General features: G+C 35.8%; 1 protein-coding gene across 1 annotated transcript in view; it reads right to left on the reverse strand.

Moving 5' to 3' along the window:
- TEX11 (testis expressed 11) overlaps positions 1-21,831 on the reverse strand; it is a 242,760-nt gene that overhangs the window by 69,879 nt on the left and 151,050 nt on the right. The window contains exons 17-19 of the mRNA XM_015104932.4: positions 19,415-19,517; positions 8,304-8,428; positions 1,970-2,055 (exon numbers count right to left, since the gene is read on the reverse strand). Of these exons, the coding sequence (XP_014960418.1) occupies positions 1,970-2,055; positions 8,304-8,428; positions 19,415-19,517 (314 nt within the window). The remainder of the gene's footprint in view (positions 1-1,969; positions 2,056-8,303; positions 8,429-19,414; positions 19,518-21,831) is intronic.

Raw genomic sequence — 21,831 nt, forward strand, 5'->3', positions numbered from 1 at the left:
GATAAATCATTTTCTTTCATAGGAAGAGATAAAGAAAAGATCAGGTTTAACTGATAAGTTATTTTTTTTTTTTTACTTTAAGCATTCTTACCAAATTTCCAATAGCATTTTTCACAGAAATAAGAGGAAAAAAAAATCCTGAAATTCGCACAGAACCACAAAAGACCCTGAACAACCAAAGCAAGCTTGAAAAAGAAGAAGGAAGTTAGAGCCATCACACTTGCTTTCAAACTACACTACAAAGCTAATAAGAATAGTCACATAGACCAATGGAATAGAATAGAGAGCCCAGAAATAAACCTACCTATATATCATCAACCAGTATTTGACAAGGGAGACATGAATACTTAATGGAAGAAATATAATCTTTGTCAATAAGTGGTACTGAGAAAATTGATATCCACACATAAAAGAATGAAACTGGACCCTTATCTCTCACTACACAGAAGACATAGATCAAAATGGATTAAAGACTTAAATATAAGACTTAAAACCAATTAAAACACAAATAAATTTTTAAAAAAGAAAAAAAAAAACGTAGAAGCATAAAACTCCTGGAAGAAAACACAGGGAAAACTCCTTGATAATAACTTTTTGGATATGATACCGAAAGCACAAGCAACAAAAGCAAAAATGAGTTAAAATGAGTAAGTGGGGCTAAATCACAGTAAAAATCTTCTGCATAGCAAAGGAAACTATCAAAAAAATGAAAAGGCAACTAATAGAATGGAAGAAAATATCTGCAAATAATATATCTGATAAGTGGTTAATATCTAAAATATATAAGGAACTCCTACAGCTCAACTGCAAAATACAATCTTATTTTAACATGGGCAGAAGCCCTGTATAGATATTTTTCCAAAGAAGGCACCCAAATGGCCAACAGGTACATGAAAAGATGCTCAACATTATAATCATCAGGGAAATGCAAGTCAAAACCACAATGAAATATCACCTCACACCTGTTAGAATGGCTATTATGAAAAAAAAAAAAAAGAGATAATAAGTTTTGTAGAGAAAAGGAAACCCTTGTGCATTGTTGACAGGAATGCAAGCTGGTATAGCCACTGTGGAAAAAGAGCATGTAGGTTCCTCAGAAATTAAAAATAAAACTGCTGTACAATTCACCAACCCGACTTTGCGGTATGTATCTAAAAGAAAGGAAATCAGTGTCTTGAAGAAATATCTGCACCTCCATGTTCACTATAGCATTATTTGCAATAGCTAAGACATGGAGACAACCTTAAGTGTCCATCAATGGAAGAATAAAGAAAATGTAGTATGTGTACTTGCACACACACACAGGAATATTATTTAACTAGATAAAAGAAAGTCCTGTCTTTTATGACAACATGGACAGACCTTGAGGGCATCGTACTAAGTGAAATAAGTCAGACAAAGAAAGACAAGTACTGGATTATCTCCCTTATATGTGGAATCTTTTTTTAAAAAAAGAAAGAAGTAACAAAAAATGGAAGAAATCCAAACACACAGAAACAGAGTAGAATGATGTTTGTTAGGGCCTGTGGGTGGAGAAAATGGAGAGATGTTGGTCAAAGGATATAAACTTCCAGTTACAAACTGAATACAGCCCAGAGATCTAATGTACAGCATGTTGACTGAAGTTGACCACGCTGTATTATATACATGAAGGTTGCTAAGAGAGTAAATCTTAAACGTTCTCACCATATACAGTGTAGTGTTTTGTGAGGTGATGGATGTAATCTTATTGTGCTAACCATTTCATAATATGAATGTGTATTAAATCACCAAGTTATATACCTTAAACTTACAAAATACCACCATTTGTCAGTTATATCTCAATAAAGCCAGGGGGAAAAAAAACCACTTGGTACTGTAGGCATTGTTTCAGCCTGAAGCCATTAGTACTATTACAGCAAAAAATATAGACAAAGAGTAACATGTATAGAGGAAATGCTTTTACATCCACAGGATGTGGATTACTTACTTTAAAGCTGTAAGAACTTGTGGCGGCTCTTCCGAATATTTAGCTAAATTTTCCAAAGCTTTTACTGCTACAACTTGTTGGCCATTCTAAAAAGGATAAATATGATATGTTAAATTACATTTCAAAATGATACTTACAAAATACTGTCTATATTCCTGCCCATTAAGGACAAGAAAAAAATCTAAACTTGTCTGTTTTGTATTCTCAAAAAGTTGCTGCAAGACTGAAAAAATTTTTACTAAACAGGTTCATATCGGCCGCCAAAAGCCACTCCTCTCTATCCACAAATACTGATAGCCTTGCCAACACTGCCTTGACTCCACTAGGACTAATCCTACTGTGTTCTTTATTCCTGTTTATCAGCAGTAACCAAAAGAACCCCAGACTCTGAGATCACCCTCATTTCCAGCACCCTAATCCACATAAGGGTTTCCCAAGTGGCTCAGTGGTAAAAAATCCACCTGCCAACGCAGGAGACACAGGATTGATCCCTGGGTCAGGAAGATCCCACTCCAGTATTCTTGCCTGGGAAGTCCCATGGTCAGAGGAACCTGGTGGGCTACAGTCCATGGGGTCGCAAGAGTTTGATACAACTCTTTCTTGACTAAACAACAAACTTTTCTAATTCACTCCTTTTATCACTCCAGCAATCCTTCAACTGCATTAAGATCCTTCACCAATACATTGACACTACTAACATTTCACCATTCCTAATCTCTTTGAAGTCCTCCTCTATATCTAGTTTAAATTCTATGGGGATTCATTATAACCATTTCCTTCTTTCTTGATTTTCCTGCCCCTCTTTTGCTTTGTTGTGTTCATCTGGCAAAACTATGTTGTTATTGTTCAATCACTAAGTCATATCAGCAAACCCAAGCCTGGTTAAATTCAACTTTCTAGTCACTTTTCTGCCTGTATACATGCAGCTGAAACTAGCCAGATAAAAACCTGTACAACTATTTATTTTAAAATTTCATCAAATGGACCTTACTGCTACAAGGCAAGCATACTACATACCCTTGCCATTCACTTTTCTGATTTTCTGGATGATTAGTTGACATCTTGTCTTCTCTTCTCAAGTCCCCAACACCTCCTCTCCTATTCTTACTCTCAGGTAATGACCTTGTTTCCCACTTCATTGAGAAAAGTGAAGCAGTTAGGAAGATTCCTAACTACCACATCTACTCACACACCAGGAACCATACTCACATACTCTGCCTTCTCAACTGTTACCATAAATGAACTGTCCATGTTTCTTCCTACTTGTTGTTTAGTTGCTAAGTCATGTCCAATTCTTTGCAACCCCATGGACTGCAGCAAGCCAGGCTTCCCTTTCCTTCATTATCTCCCCAAGTTTGCTCAAACTCATGTCCATTGAGTCGGTGATGTTTCTAACCACTCATGCTCTGACTCCCACTTCTCCTTTTGCCTTCCATCTTTCCCAGCATCAGTCTTTTCCAATCAGCTGGCTCTTCACATTAGGTGGCCAAAGTATTGGAGTTCAGCATCAGTCCTTCCAATGAATATTCAGGGTTGATTTCCTTTAGGATTGATTGACTGGTTTGTTCTTCTTGCAGTCCAAGGGACTCCCAAGAGTCTTCTCCAGCACCACAGTTCAAAAGCATCAATTCTTTGGCACTCAGCCTTCTTTATGGTCTAACTTACATCCATACATGACTACTGGAAAAACTACAGCTTTGACTATATAGACCTTCATTGGAAAAGTGATGTCTCTGCTTTTTAATACACAATCTAGGTTTGTCATAGTTTTTCTTCCAAAGAGAAAGTGTCTTTTAATTTCATGGCTGCAGTTAGTGTCCACAGTTTCTTTGGAGCCCAAGAAAATAAAATCTGTCACATATTTTCCCCTTCTATTTGTCACGAAGTGATGGGACTGATGCCATGATCTTATTTTTTTGGAATGCTGTGTTTTAAGCCAGCTTTTCTTCCTAGAGCCAACCCCTAAAATTATACACTTGTGTCCATTACTGTTTAATGACATTAGTCTAACAACTTTCATTTTTGTAACATTGCCAACTTTTGTTCTCTAACTGGGTCATTCCTATCAGTATATAAGCATTCTCATCCATCCCATTTCAAGCAAATAAACAAACCTCTTTATCCTACTTCTCTCACCAACTACTACCCAACTTCTTTTATTTTTCTTGCCCAACTTCCTTTCTTCCCTTTGTAGTAAACGTTTCTACAGAATTGTCTACACTTATTGCATACAACTTCTTTCCTTCAATTCTCTCGAGCCTACTGTAATCAGGCATTTGTCCTACCTCGACCAAAACTGCTCTTGTCAAACTCACCAACGACCAACACATTATAAATTCCAATGGTCAATTCTCAGTCCTCATTGTATTTGACATATCAGCAACAATCAACATAGTTAATCACTTTTTCCTCCTTGAAACACAGCTGCCTTCTAAGACACCATGCCATACTTGTTTTCTCCTACCTCATGGGTTGTTCTCTTTCATTAATTACCCCTTATTGGTTCCTCTCAGTTCAGTTCAGTCACTCAGTAGTGTCCAACTCTTTGCGACCCATGGACTGCAGAATGCCAGGCCTCCCTGTCTATCACCAACTCCCGGAGTTTACCCAAACTCATGTCCATTGAGTCAGTGATGCCATCCAACCATCTCATCCTCTGTCGTCCCCTTCTCCTGCCTTCAATCTTTCTCAGCATCAGGGTCTTTTCAGATTAGTCAGTTCTTCACATCAGGTGGCCCAAGTATTGGAGCTTCAGCTTCAACATCAGTCCTTCCAATGAATATTCAGGACTGATTTCCTTTAGGACGGACTGGTTGGATCTACCTGCAGTCCAAGGGATTCTCAAGAGTCTTCTCCAACACCACAGTTCCTCTGAACAGTTACTGGTTCCTCTGCTTTTCTCCAAACCATTAATATTTGAGAGCTCCAGGCTCAGTCTCTGGTCATCTTCTCTATTTCATTTATACTCACTTCCTTGGTGATGGTACCCCAGTCTAATAGCTTTATATATCATCTATATATTAATGACTCTTAGTAAACCTTTAGGGAACCTTTCTCTTCAGCCCAGACCTCTTTCAGAACTCCAGGGCTTTATCAACTGACTACTTGGATCTCCATCTGGATGGTCAACAGACATCTCAAATGCATCATGTCCAAATCGCACTCCTAACTGTCCTCCCAACTCTGCTCTATTTGCAGCTTCTCCTAGTTCAGTTGATGGCAACTCCTTTTGATGACCCAGTCTCTTTCTCTTATACCCTTCATCTGTCAGCAAATTCTCTTATCATTTACCTCCACTGTTATCTCCCTTATCTGAGTCACCTTAATCTTTTCTCTGGATTACTTTAAAAACTTCCTAATAGGTATCCTTGCTTCCACCTTGGCTCTTCTTTTCTGGCCTATTCTCAGTATAACACCCAAGAGTATTTCTGTTAAATAAAAGTCACATCATGTCACGACTCTGTTAAAAATACTCCAATGTCATTCAGAGTAAAAGTCAAAGTACTTTCACTAGTCTAAAGGATCTATATAATCCAGACTCTCTATTACCTCTCTGACTTGATCTCTCACTAATCCCACCCTTTATTTACTCTAGCCATTCTGGCTTCCTTGCTACTCCTGGTACCTACCTTATAAGCTTCGAATTGGTGTTACCTCTGCCTGGAATACTGTTCCTCTTCACTTCCCCCATATATCTACAGGGCTAACTCCCTTACCAATTTCAAGTCTTCGTACAGTGCCATCTTCTTGATGAGACCTATCCTCATCACCCTGTTTCAAAAAAATAACTCACACAAATTTCAGCCCATTCCCATCCCTGATCTGCTCTATTAAGACTGCTCTTTTTTTTCTATATTGCTATCAATTTCTAACATATTATATAATTTCTTATTTATTATGCTTATTAATATTTTCTTTCCTGTTTGAATGTTAGCTCCAAGAAGGCATATCAATGTTTTGTTTACTTATTTATACCAAGAGCCCAGAACAATGGGTGGCACATAGTAGGTACTCAATAAATATCTGCTGAATGAATGATAGTCTCATTAGTACTTGAAATGCCTTTTGCAAAGCAATTACACTAAGTGAAAACTAGATTCCACTCTTGTTCTTTTGTAGAAATAATATTAAATTTCCTGGGCTTGGCTAAGGAAAAAATACTTCCTTCCATCTTCTAATTCAAACTACTTTGGGTTTCTTTCTCCCTGATTCTTTCTCTTCTATTAAAATTATTTGCTTTTTAGAAATATAGGTCCATAATTCTTCCACCACCTTTCTTTTGCTTTCCATCAGATATAACTTTATAAACCTTCCTTTAAAAATATATTTGCTTTTGGGTTCCCCATTACAGATTTTTCTCTCATTTTCTGCACAAACACATCCTGTATCCACATCTGCCAAATATTTTTCCTCTTCCAGGAGTTTTATTATCCTATTCATTAACATCAAAACACATCATTCAAAACTATATTCAGTTATTACTTTGAGCAAGATACTGGACTGGGTGCTAGAAATATGGTCCTCAAGTGTCAGGAAGCATTTAACAGGAGGCTTCCTGTGTGCTATTTTGGATCTGTCATGAATCCTCTGTTCCTTATTAATTCCCAAATATTCAGGAATTAAGAGGGGTGGCAAACCGCTCCCGGGGCTGAGGAATGCATGCATTTCCTTCGTTAGTTTTTCCATACTGTAATAAGTAACTATTTACGACCCTCTTTCTTTTTATGAACCATATGGTAAAAGTGATTATTTACAACCCTCTCTCTCTTTGATATAGATTGCCTTATGTTTCCTTGATAATTTGCAAGTCTGTGCTTTTGATCTTTATCTCTGCTGAACAAAGCTACCTTGTAAGATAGTATATATACCCATACTATGTTGAATAAAACACCTTTGCTCCATCAGAGCTTGGGTCCCCTTGTCTTTCTCTCTCTCTCTCTCTCTCTCTCTCTCCCCGGCTAATTCTCTGGAGTGTAGAAACCCGTCATGCTCACTCTCCTGCCCAGGCTTCTAGACCCTCTTGAGAAGGTGCACTGTGCCTTCACCTCCTCGAGAGGGCGCTCAGTGACTTCGTGAGCAACACAAGCCCTGTGTCAAGGACTTCATTGGTTTTCTGCATAAACCAGGGAATATCAGCCTCTCTCTCTCTTTTACTTTCTTATCGTCGACTCCGGACCACCAGGTTCTGATCCATTAAAGGACCTCAGCACTCAAGGATCTTATAAGTCAAGTTGGACAGACAATCCATGCATTAGCAATATAACGCAGTATATAAAATATAGACCAAATAAGTAGTATACACATTAAAAATGACTGCAATTCAGAGTAGGAGGAGAGCACTGAGAACTAGATTGATTTGGGATGTCTGTACAGTGGAAGAAAATCTTAAGTTGGACTTTGAAAAAGGTAACATTTAAATAAGAACATTTCTTAAAAGATAGAATGGGGTAAGACAGACACGGAAAAAGGAATGTGATTGGTCTGTTTGAGAAACACTGTGCTTGGAATTATAGAAGTCTTATGCGTCCACTATTCTAGACCCTGTGCCTAAGGTAACAGTGGCTTATATCACTTTGATGACGATACAGGGGAGTAATATGAGATAAAGTAGAAGAGACACCTGTGGCCAGATTGTATATTGTTAATAACAACAAAAAACTATTAGATTAAGCTTCTTTGATTAGAAATCACATTTTCAGCCATCTTCTCGGTTAATCTTCACAATAATCCTGGAAGTAGGCACTATCTTTATTGCAAAATGATGAAAATAAGATTCAAAGAAGTTAAATATTTCAGTGGCAGAGCCAGAACTCAAACCCAGTCCAAGAGCTTGACAGTTGCTACAATGTTTTTCCTAATCCTATATATTACTAAGAGCAGAATTTTGCCAATAAAAAAAGGAGGTAAAAGTTATTATTGCTTCCAAAATAAAGTTGTTTTTTGGTTATCAACTAGATAGGTCCATTAAGGTTCAAACTCTTTTTTTTTTTTTTTTGCAAACCAATGAGATAGATACATCTCCAAATAAATAACTATTTTTTTGCATAGTATAGCATTTTAAATCTCAAGTTTCTATTAAAAGTTAATATTTTGCTATGTGTATTTTTCTACTATTTTAAGAACAAATATCTAACTTAACTTTATATACTTTAAATCATTAAAAAAATGAAGAGAAATAAAGCAATTCTACAACCAAATTTGCTGCGAAAATAATGAGGCAAAATAGATGGTAAAGAAAAGCCTCTCCTGTGCCTAACTGATGATGATTCCATCATAATAGTCTCTGAAAACGGAAAAGAGGTAAAAATCTCGTAAATGGGTACATAAGAATTACCTCTAAAGCAAACTGGGCAGCCAAACTGAAAAGCATGACACCTGAACTTCTCTTTGTAGATGCATTATTCTCATGTTGCTCTTCAGTCGTTAATAAATACTCTAAAGTGATAATTGCCTCCAAAGCTGAAAAACAAGGAGAGAATTAAAGATGAGATAGTCTTATCAAAGATAATAGCTATCTATGGTTATTATACCACAATGACTTTGGAATTCATTTTAAGAGCACTAATATCTTATTAATTTTCAAGTCACCTAAATAGCTAAACTGTTAAGGAGGACATGAAAGTCAGAAAAATGCCCAACTGAGCAAGGAGTTCACCTCTTTGAATTTATTCCATGGATATACCTGCAAAAGTGAATAAAAACATACAAATATATTCACACGGCAATTTTTATAAGAGTAAATATCCTAAATTTAATCAATAATCAATGGGATAAATATAATTTGGTACATATAATACAGAATAGAGTAAAAAAAATTATATTACATTTCATCATATGCCTTAAAGGTAAACCATGGTAAGTTAAATATATGTACTATAGACCTTAAGTAACAACTAAAATAACAAAAGAAAAAGTTATAGCTAATAAGCCAAAGAATGAGATAAACAAAATGATAAATCACACAACCCAAAAGAAAGCAGAAAAAAGAAAAATGGCAACAAAGACCAGAAAAGGCAAACAGAAGAACAAAATGCTAAATTTAAACCTAGCCATAATCAACAATCATGTTAAAATATAAATGGTCTAGATGATCCATTTAAAAGACAGAAACAGACTGAATTAAAGAAAGTGACTTTTAGCGATAAGCAACTAACAAAAAACATACTTTAAAAATAAAGCCAAAACTGGTTAAAAGAAAATGATAGGATAATATACACTCTGGTAGAGGTTATCAAAAGAAAGCTGGAGTGGTTATATTAATATCACACAAAACAGGTAAATATAAATTCAAAAATTCTCAACAAAGTACTAGCAAACCAAATGTGACAACACACTAAAAGGATCATACACCACGATCAAGTGGGATTTATCCCTGGGAGGCAAGGATTCTTCAATATATGCAAATCAATGTGATACACCATATTAACAAACTGAAGAATAAAAACCATACGATCACCACAATAGATAAAGAAAAAGCTTTCATCAAAATTCAATACCAATTTATGATAAGTGGGCATAGAGGGAACCTACCACAACATAATGAAGGACATATACAACAAACCCACAGCTAACATTATTCTCAATAGTGAAAAACTGAAAGGATTTCCTCTAAGATTAGAACAAGACAACGGTGTACAATCTCACCACTATTATTCAACATAATCACGGAAGTCCTAGATACAGTAATCAGAGAACAAGGAAATAAAAGTAGTACAAATTGGAACAGAAGTAAAACATTCACTGTTTGCAGATGACCTGATACTATACATAGAAAACCCTAAATACACCACCAGAAAACTACTACAGCAAATCAATGAATTTAGTAAAGTTGCATGATACAAAATTAACACAGAGAAATCTCTTGCATTCCTAAACACTAACAATGAAAGATCAGAAAGAGAAATTAAGGAAACAATCTCATTTACCACTGCAACAAAAAGAATAAAATAACCTAAGAATAAATCTACCTAAGGAAGCAAAAGGCCTGTACACAGAAAACTGTAAAATATTGCTGAAAGAAATCAAAGATGATACAAACAGATAAAAGAGATATATCATGTTCTTTGATCAGAAGAATCAATATTGTGAAAATGACTATACTACCCAAAGCAATCTACAGATTCAATGCAATTGCTATCAAATTACAACATTTTTCACAGGACTAGGAAAGAAAATTTTACAATTTGTATGGAAACAGAAAAGACCCTGAATAGCCAATGCAATCTTGAGAATGGAAAGTGAATGGAACAAGATAGGAAGTCCAGAGATAAATCCATGCACTTATGGTCACCTAATCTGTGATAAAGGAAGCAAGAATATACAGTGGAGAAAAGACAGCCTCTTCAGTAAGTGGTACTGGGAAAACTGGACAGCTGCATGTAAAAGAATGAAATATAACACTTCCTACCATGCACAAAAATAAACTCAAAATGGATTAAAGACCTAAATGTAAGACTAGACACTATAAACCTCTTAGAGGAAAACATAAGCAGAACACTCATCGACATAAATCACAGTAGGGTCTTGTTTGAACCACTTCCTAGAATTAAAGAAAAACAAAAATGAACAAATAGGACCTAATTAAACTTAAAAGAACATAACTGCACTCATCTCACACACTAGCAAAGTAATGCTCAAAATTCTCCAAGTGAGGCTACCACAATACGTGAACCATGAACTTCCAGATGTTCAAGCTGGATTTAGAAAAGGCAGAGGAACCAGAGATCAAATTGCCAACATCCGCTGGATCATCAAAAAAGCAAGAGAATTCCAGAAAAGTATCTATTTCTGCTTTATTGACTACACCAAAGCCTTTGACTGTGTGGATCACAATAAACTGTGAAAATTCTGAGAGAGATGGGAATACCAGACTACCTGACCTGCCTCTTGAGAAAGGGGAATCCTCTTGTATTATTGGTAGGAATGCAAATTGATACAGCCACTATGGATAACAGTATGGAGGTTCCTTAAAAAACTAAAAACTACCATATGACCCAGCAATTCCACTACTGGGCACATACCCAGAGAAAACCATAATTCAAAAAGATACTTACACCCTAATATTCACTGCAGCACAATTTACAAGAGTCAGGACATGGAAGCAACATAAATGTCCATCAGCAGAGGAATGAATAAAGAGGTTTGGTATATATAGACTATCGAATATTAGCCATAAAAAAGAATGAAATTGGGTCATTTGTAGAGATGCGGATGGACCTAGAGACTGTCATACTAGTGAAATAATTCAGAAAGGGAAAAACAATTGTATATTACCGAATATATCTGGAATCCAGAAAAATTATATAGATGATCTTATTTGCAAAACAGAAGTAGAGACAGAGATGCAGAGAACAAAAATCACCAAGGTAGCAAAGTGGGGGGTTGTATGAAGTGAGAAGTTGGGATTGACAGTTCAGTTCAGTTCAGTTCAGTTCAGCTGCTCAGTCGTGTCTCACTCTTTGCAACCCCATGGCCTACAGCACTCCAGGCCTTCCTGTCCATCACCAACTCCCGGAGTTTACTCAAACTCATGTCCATTGAGTTGGTGATGCCATCCAACCATCTCATCCTCTGTTGTCCCCTTCTCCTCCCGCCTTCACTCTTTCTCAGCATCAGGGTCTTTTCAAATGAGTCAGTTCTTTGCATCAGGTGGTCAAAGTACTGGAGTTTCAGCTTCATCATCAGTCCTTCCAATGAATATTCAGGACTGACTTCCTTTAGGATGGAATGGTTGGATCTCCTTCAGTCCAAGGGAGTCTCAAGTGTCTTCTCCAACACCACAGTTCAAAAGCATCAATTCTTCAGCACTCAGCTTTCTTTAAGGTCCAACTCTCATATCCATACACAACCACTGGAAAACCATAGCCTTGACTCAGTTCAGTTCAGTTCAGTCGCTCAGTCGTGTCTGACTCCTTGTGATCCCATGAATTGCAGCACGCCAGGCCTCCCTGTCCATCACCAACTCCCAGAGTTTACCTAAACTCATATCCATCAAGTCGGTGATGCCATCTAACCATCTCATCCTCTGTCGTCCCCTTCTCCTCCTGCCCCCAATCCCTCCCAGCATCACAGTCTTTTCCAATGAGTCAACTCTTCGCATGAGGTAGCCAAAGTATCGGAGTTTCAGCTCCAGCATCATTCCCTCCAAAGAAATCCCAGGGCTGATCTTCAGAATGGACTGGCTGGATCTCCTTGCAGTCCAAGGGACTCTCAAGAATCTTCTCCAACACCACAGTTCAAAAGGATCAATTCTTCGGTGCTCAGCTTTCTTCACAGTCCAACTCTCACATTCATACATGACTACTGGAAAAACCATAGCCTTGACTAGATGGACTTTAGTCGGCAAAGTAATGTCTCTGCTTTTGAATATGCTATCTAGGTTGGTCATAACTTTTCTTCCAAGGAGTAAGTGTCTTTTAATTTCATGGCTGCAGTCACCATCTGCAGTCATTTTGGAACCCCCAAAAATAAAGTCTGACACTGTTTCCACTGTTTCCCCATCTATTTCCCATGAAGTGATGGGACCGGATGCCATGATCTTCGTTTTCTAAATGTTGAGCTTTAAGCCAACTTTTTCACTCTCCTCTTTCACTTTCATCAAGAGGCTTTTAGTTCCTCTTCACTTTCTGCCGTAAGGGTGGTGTCATCTGCATATCTGCGGTGATTGATATTTCTCCCGGCAATCTTGATTCCAGCTTGTCCTTCTTCCAGTCCAGCGTTTCTCATGATGTACTCTGCATAGAAGTTAAATAAGCAGGGTGACAATATCCAGCCTTGACGTACTCCTTTCCCTATCTGGAGCCAGTCTGTTGTTCCATGTCAAGTTCTAACTGTTGCTTCCTGACCTGCATACAGATTTCTCAGGAGGCAGGTAATGCGGTCTGGTATTCCCATCTCTAAGAATTTTCCAGAGTTTGTTTTGGTCCACACAGTCAAAGGCTTTGACATGGTCAATAAAGCAGAAGTAGATGTTTTTCTGTAACTCCTTTGCTTTTTTGATGATCTAACTTGGGGATTGACATATATACACTGTTGATACTATGTATACAACAGATAAGCAATGAGACCCTATTGTATAGCTCAGGGAACCCTACTCAGTGCTCTATGGTGACCTAAATGGGAAGGAAATACAAAAAGGAGGAGATATCTGTATATGTATAGCTGATTCACTTTGCAGTACAGTAGAAACTAACACAATACTTTAAAACAACTATACTCCAATAAAAACTAATTTAAAAAATAATGGACAAACAGATTTCAGAGCAAAGAGTTAGTGCCAGAGGTTATTTCATGATGATAAAGGAATCAATTTATTATGATGACCTAACAATCCTGACTAAATTATGCATCTAATACCAGAAGGGAAAACTGATAGAACTGCAAGGAGAAATGAACAAATCCATAATTACAGTCAAAGTTTTCAATGAAGGCTCTCAAATAATTGACAGACAGGTAGACAGAGAATCAGCAAGGATATTTAACATTATTAGTCTATCTGACCTGATTGACATTTACAGAACACTTGACCTTACATCAGCAAAATACATATTCCACTCAGGTATACAGGGAACATTTACGAAGAAAGACAATACTCTAGTCCATACAACAAGTCTCAGTATATTTAAAAGGATTCATACAAACTTAAGATCATAGACAAACAGAATTAAATTAAATTAAAAAAAAAGTTCTCTGAAAAAAATTCTCTGGAAATCTACAAATGTTTGTAAACTAAATAGCATACTACTAAATAATCCATGGGTTTACACTGGAGTCAAGTCATATTGAAAAATATGACTGAATTAAAATGAAAACACAATATATAAAAATTTGTGCACTGTCACTAAGGCAGCACTTAGAAGGTAATTTATAGCATTAACTGTTTATATTAGACCAGAATAAAGGTCTAAATCAATAACCTCAGCTTTCAACCTTTGGAAACTGGAAAAGAAAGAGCCAATGAAACTCAAAGTAAGTAGAAGAATGGAAGTTATAAAGATCAGAAAATTAATAAATGAAACAGAAAACAGAAAAAACAGAGAAAAATTAATGAAACCAAAAGCTAGTTCTTTGAGGTCAATAAAACTGATCAACTTACAGCCACTGACAGGGAGGAAAAGAGAGAAGATGCTAATTACAGATATCAAGAATGAGAAATATGACATCACTTTAGAATTTACAGATGTTAAAAGGATAATATGAATGACATTATGAATGATTTTAGGCCAATAATTTCAACAACTTAGATGAAACACAAATTTCTTGAAAGACATAAACTACCAAAGCTCAGGAAATAGTAGATAACCTGAAGAATTCTATTATCTATTAAAGAAACTGAGTTTATAATTAAAAGCTTTCTCACAAAGAAAATTCCAGCCCCAGATGACTTCACTGGTGAACTCTACCAAACATTTAACAAAAAAATAACACCAACTGAGCAACAAAAACTCTACTAGAAGATGTAAAAAGGAAGTGTATTTTCCAATTCATTCTATGCAATAAGCATTACCCTAACAGGAAAAGAAAACCAGAGACCAGTATCACTCATGGACACAGGCATAAATATTCTTAAACAAACTATTAGCAAATCAAATCTAACATTATATTTAAAAAAGAACACATCAAGACCAAGTGGAGCTTATTCCAGGAAGGCAGCATTGGTTCAACAGTTGGAAAATCAATGTAACTGACCATACTAACAAACTTCAAAAAACTAATCATTTCGTTTGCAAATGTTTTCTTCCATTCTGAGGGTTGACTTTTCATTTTGGCTATGGTTTTCTTTGCTGTGCAAAAGCTTTTACGTTTGATTCAGTCCCATTTGTTAATTTTTGCTTTTATTTTCATTTCTCAAGGATGTAGATGGAAAAAGATCTTGCTGTGATTTACGTCACGGAGTGTTCTGCTTACATTTTCCTCTAAGAGTTTTATAGTATCTGGCCTCATACATTTAGGTCTTTAATCCATTTTGAGTTTAGTTTTGTGGATGGTGTTAGGGAGTGTTCTAAGTTCATTCTTTAATATGGAGCTGCCCAGTTTTCTCAGCGTCACTTATTTAAGAGACTTAAATAAGTCTTTTCTCCATTGTATATTCTTGCCTCCTTTGCAACAGATTAGGTGTGTGGGTTTATCTCTGGAATTTCTATCCTGTTTTTGTGCTAGTATGGATTCATCTTTCCAAAAATACACAAACAGCTCATGAAACTCAACGTCAAAAGACAACCTAATTAAAGAGTAGACTGAAGATCTAAACAGATATTTCTTCAAAGAAGACATACAGATGGCCAAAAAGCATATGAAAAGATGCTCAACATCACTAATTATTAAAGAAATGCATATAAAAACTACAATAAGATAGTACCTCATACCAGTTAGAATGGCCATCATCAAAAAATTTATAAACAATAAATGCTGGAGAGGATGTGGAGAAAAGGGAATCCTCCTACAGTGTTGGTGGAAATGTAAACTGGTGTAGACACTATGGAGAACAGTATGGAGGTTCCTTAAAAAATTAAAAACAGAGCTACAATACAATCCAGCAATCCTACTCCTGGGCATCTCTCCAGAGAAAACCGTAACTCAAAAAGATACATGAGCATTCACTGCACCATTATTTACAATACCCAGAACATGGAAGTGACCTAAATGCCCATCTACAGAGTAATGGATAAAGAAGATGTGGTTTAAATATATGATGGAATATTACTCAGCCACTAAAAAGAGTGAAATAATGCCACTTGCAGCAACATGGATGGACCTAGGGATTGTCATACTGTGTGAAGAAAGTCATACAGAGAAAGACAAATATCATGATAACACCTATATGTGGAATCTAAAAAAAGGGTACAAAAAATTTAAAAAGGGTACAGATGAACTTATCTGCAAAACAATAATAGAGTCACAGATGTAGAAAAGAAACAAGAAACTACTAGGGTGTAAGGGGAAGGAGAGACAAAATATTGGTACTGACATATACACACTACTGTATATAAAAGCAATAACTAATAGGGACCTACTGTATAGAACAGGGAACTCTACTCAATACTCTGAAATGGCCTATATTGATTGGCAAAGAATCTAAAAAAGAGTCAACATATGTATATGTATAACAGACTATCTTGGTTGTACACCTGAAACTAATACAATATTGTATTAATACTTTAATTACTATTAAAGTATACTCCAATAAAATTTTTCTAATTTGATAATTTCAATAGGTGTAAAAAAAATCATGACCAAATTCAACATCCATTTCTGATTAAAAACATCTAGGAAACTGGAAACAGACGGGAACTTCCTCAAGCTGATAAAAAGTATCTATGAAAAACCTATAGCTAACATCATACTTAATGATTGAAAATTGGATGGTTTTCCCCTAAAATCAGGAAAAAGTCAAGGATGTCTGCTCTTTACCAATTTTACTCAACACTGTGCTAGAGATTCTAACAAGCATAATAACGCATGAAAAACTGCACCCAGATTGGACAGAAAGTAGTAAAATTGTCTTTATTAGTAGATAACATTACATCTACAAGGAAGCTACTAGAAGCAATAAGTGAATTTAAAAGTCTTTAGGATATAAGATCAATATACAAAAATCATTTGTATTTCTACATACTAGCAATGAACAATCAGAAACTCCAAGTTTTTCTCAAAATGCCATTTGAAATAGCATAAAATATACAGTATACTTAAGGATAAATCTGATAAAAGATGAATAAGACTGATATGATAAAAGATAGAAAAGATCTCTGAGAGAAATTAAAGAGCTAAACAGATGGAGGTATGTAACTCCATTTCACAGATTGGAAGATGTTGATTCTCTCCATACTGATGTATATATACATTCAATGGAATCTCAATCAATGTTTACTTTTGTAGAATTTGGAAAAACTGATTCTGAAATTCACAGAGATGTACAAAGACTTAACCCAAACAATTTGAATGAGAAAAATAAAGTTGGAGGACCAATACCACCTGATTTCAAATTTACTATATAGTTACATTAATCAAGACAGTGTGGGAATGGTGTAAAGATAAATAGATTGGTGGAACACAATGAAGAGTCCAGAAAGGGACCCATACACATATGACAGCGGATTTTAATTAAAGGTGTAAAGGAAATTCAGTTGGGAAAGGACAGAACTTATAAATAAATGAAACTGGAATGATTAGGTAGCCATGTGCCAATTCAATCCATACCTTAGGTAAAAAAAATGCAAAATGGATCACAGAACTAACTGTAAACTTTAAACCTAAAACCATAAAATTTCTTGAGGAAAACATAGGTAAAACTTTTTGTGATCATTAAGTAAAGATTTCTTAGTTACAATACCAAAAAGATCCATAAAAGAAGAAAAAATATAAACTTCAAACTTGTCATGAAATTCACTAAGAAAATAAAAAGAAAAAATTTATAAAACACATGTCTGATAAATAACTTGTATTTAAAATATATAAAGAACTTTCAAAATTCAATAAGAATATAAAAGCTCCTTATCTAAAACTGGGCAAAAGATTTGTACAAACACTCCACCAAACAAGATGGATGTATGTCAAATATTAGATATTATGTAAATGCTAATATCTCGACCTGCTAATTAAAATGACTAAATAAATTTTCCAGTGGACAATTTCAAGTGCTTGTAAGGATGCAGATCAACTGGAACTTTAATACATAGCTAGTTAGAGCATAAAACTGTACAGCCATTTTAGAAAAGAGCTTGGCAGTTTCTAACAAACATATACTTATCATATGACCCAGCAAACATATCCCTCGATATGTACCCTAGAGACGTGAAATCTTGTCATTGCACAAAATCTGTAAACAGATGTTTATCACACCTTTATTCATAATCACCCACAATGGAAACCATTTGAATATCCTTCAACTGGTAAATGTATAAACTGCAAGTGCATAATGTATACAATTCATTCATACTTATGAAATACTACTTAGCAATAAAAAAGAACAAACTCTATCAGTATGAATGAGTTTCAAAGGCATTATACTAAGTGAAAAAAAAAAGCTTCATACTATATGAATTCATTTATATGACATTCTAGAAAAGGTAAAATTATAAGAGAGAAATGAGGTTAGTAGGAATCAGGGCTAGAAGTAGTGGGAAGGAGACACAACAAAGGGGCATGAGTTAATTTTTTGTTGTATATCATGATTATGGTGCTGGTTACATGAGTATATGCAATTGTCAACATTAACAGAATTACTAATATAAATAAATCTCATAAAATCATACACTAGGCTATAATAAATTTTATTGTACATATCTTCAGTAAAAATGACTAAAAATGATCACAGATAAATGGAGAAGAAATAAAAAGACTGAGCTTATGTTATGCTTAAAAGGTAAAATAATTTTAATAGAATGTTAAAAGAAAAGGTTTAATAGGAAATCTGGTTGTGTGGGGTTATTTTTTTGCTGTTTCTGTTGACAAAAGTTTCAAGTTCTTCTATACTTCAGCATAATATATCAAGAAAAATAAATGCCCAGAAGTCTCTAGTAAAAACCTTAATAACAGACATTGACAGCAATATTAACCTTGATAAAGAGCTGATTTCAATTTGTTATTCCTTAATTAATATACAGGTATACTTTACTACCCTAGAATACTTCTCTTTCAAAGAAAAAACATCTTTTTCTTAGAGTGAATAATGAAGTCCACTGCACATACAGTAGTATTCATAAACAGTTGCTTAACTGGATTAATATAAATTCTGTTTGAACCCATTAACTCAAGTTTCTCAATTTCTCTCCTTGTACCTTTAACAAAGGGCAACCAGTCTGGAGTTCACATTGCTCCAGGATTTGCTCAGTCATCCAGAGTTGAGCAGGAATAATATCACAGCATAGGGAAACCTATAGCCACGTCAAGATACCCATGTGTGCAGACAACTAGTAAGGAAACTATGCTTAACTTAATAGAAAGGACAAAGCACTAATGGGATATGGTTCGTGTTAGCAATTTTAACATTGTCAACTTTGTGGAGAGAAATTCCATTTTCAGGGCCAAATATCTCACTGATAACCTCCCAGGCTAAGTGAAAACAATTAAAAGGTATCCTGGAGACTTCCATTCTCTAAAGACAAATTCTTAACTGACTGAATTATAATTTCTCCCTGCCCCCAACTTTTTAAGGTTAATTCTTAATAGGTTGGTTCAAATGATAAAGTATAAAAAAGTCTACAGTGATAAGACTTCCCTCTAATTCTTGTCCGATATCTGCCTAGTTCCTATTCCTTCAGTAGGTAGACCTTTTGCTTTTCTTTTTATGCAACCTTCCATAGTTTCTTGTTGCATAGTTGTATCATTTTTACATAGGGAAGCTATCCAACTCCATTGTCTTAAAGACTGCTTTTTCCTTTTATGGTCAAAGATGATTATTCTTTGTGTTAATAGACAAATATAACTTATAACTAACATTTATACCTCTGCCAGAGTTGCCCTCCACGATTGAAATCTTGAATATATAAAACTGAGTGAAAATATTTCTAGGATCACGTTGTGCAGCTTTGATAACTGCCTCTTTAGCCTGAAAAAAAAAGAAAAGGAATATTAGTGTACTTTCATAAAACATATAAGAAAGACCTTACCATATTTTACTAATGCTATCAATATAGTCACAATGGCTTAGGGACATTCATAATGAAAAGACATGAACATAAGAAAAATCTTTAAAGAACTGTTCTATCACAATGCAATAGAAATCAAGAGTTCTGCTTCTGAAAACAGGGAACATCATATATGTCAAACCAACAAAACACATTTTATATGTCAAACCTACTTAAAACAAGCAAAAACGTTGGATAACATTTTTTTTTTAATTCCAAAAGCAACTGACTAGTAAAGCAATTACCAAGAAATATCTAAGGAAAAGTGAGGTCACAAAGAAGTAAATGGAGATTTAAAGCCATTTAAAAATTTATTTATTCATCTGTTGGCCATGCTGTGCAGCATGTGGGATCCTAGTTCGCCAACCAGGGATCAAACCCACACCCCTGCATTGGAAAAATGGAGTCTTAACCACTGGACCATGAGAGAAGTCCAGCCACTTTATTTTTCTGGTGGGCATTTGTAAACCTAGGCAAATGTTGACTTTAATTTAGCAAAACTAGCTCAGGAAAATAGACATCAAAACTCAAGGGACCATACTCTTAGGCTAAGGGTAAATCAGAAGTAAACTCAATTTTATCCACATTCCCAGGAGACTGCAAAAAAAGTTACCTTGGTTCTGAGAAGAATGAAACAAAACAGGGTAGGGAGAACCAATCACTAAGGTATCATATGAACAGCCCCAAATCATATTATATGGGAGGCCAAAAGATATCAAGCTATGAATTTATCTTTCATTGATATCAAACAGGGAGCTGACTGTGGCACAGACCATGAATTCCTTATTGCCAAATTCAGATGTAAATTGAAGAAAGTACGGAAAACCACTAGACCATTCAGGTATGACCTAAATCAAATCCCTTATGATTATACAGCCATATGAATCTAATGAATGTGGAAAGGCCTTCTGTGAGAAGTCTCCAATAGTTGTACATCACAGAATCCATACTAGGGAGAAACCTTCCGAATCTGCTGAGTATGGGGTAACTTTCTCCCAGAAATCACAGATGATCACATACCAAAGAACACACACAGGGGAGTAACACTCCAAATACAGTGACTATGGGAAGGTCTTCTGCCAGCAGATATACCTCACTGGACATCAGAATCCATTTAAGATAGAAACCTTATATACTGATTATATATTTTGCAGCCAAAGATGGAGAAGCTCTATACAGTCAGCAAAAACAAGACTGGGAGCTGACTGTGGCTCAGATCATGAACTCCTTATTCGCAAATTCAGACTTAAACTGAAGAAAGCAGGGAAAACCACTAGACCATTCAGGTATGACCTAAATCAAATCCCTAAAAATTTTACAGCAGAAGCGAGAAATGGATTCAAGGGACTAGATCTGATAGACAGAGTGCCCGATAAACTATGGATGGAGGTTCATGACATTGTACAAGAGATAGGAAGCAAACCATCCCCAAGAAAAAGAAATGCAAAAAAGCAAAATGGCTGTCTGAGGCGGCCTTACAAATAGCTGTGAAAAGAAGTGAAGCGAAAAGCAAAGGAGAAAAGGAAAGATATACCCATTTGAAGGCAGAGTTCCAAAGAATAGCAAGGAGAGATAAGAAAGCCTTCCTCAGCGATCAATGCAAAGAAACAGAGGAAAACAATAGAATGGGAAAGACTAGAGATCTCTTCAAGAAAATTAGACATACCAAGGGAACATTTCATGCAAAGATGGGCTCGATAAAGGACAGAAATGGTAGGGACCTAACAGAAGCAGAAGATATTAAGAAGAGGTGGCAATAACACACAGAAAAACTGTACAAAAAGATCTTCACAACCCAGATAATCATGATGTTGTGATCACCCACCTAGAGCCAGACACTCATCTAGGCCCACCTAGATGCAAAATCAAGTGGGCCTTAGGAAGCATCACTGTGAACAAAGCTAGTGGAGGTGATGGAATTCCAGTTAAGCTACTTCAAATCCTAAAAGGTGATGCTGTAAAGTGCCGCACTCAATATGCCAGCAAATTTGGAAAACTCAGCAGTGGCCACAGGACTGGAAACGGTCCGTTTTCATTCCAATCCCAAAGAAAGGCAATGCCAAAGAATGCTCAAACTACTGCACAATTGCACTCATCTCACACGTTAGTAAAGTAATGCTCAAAATTCTTCAAGCTAGGCTTCAAAAGTATGTGAACCGTGAACTTCCAGATGTTCAAGCTGGTTTTAGAAAAGGCAGAAGAAACAGTGATCAAATTGCCAACATCCACTGGGTC

This window comes from Ovis aries, chromosome X (genome assembly GCF_016772045.2).
Source record: "Ovis aries strain OAR_USU_Benz2616 breed Rambouillet chromosome X, ARS-UI_Ramb_v3.0, whole genome shotgun sequence".
Classification (NCBI taxonomy): domain Eukaryota; kingdom Metazoa; phylum Chordata; class Mammalia; order Artiodactyla; family Bovidae; genus Ovis; species Ovis aries.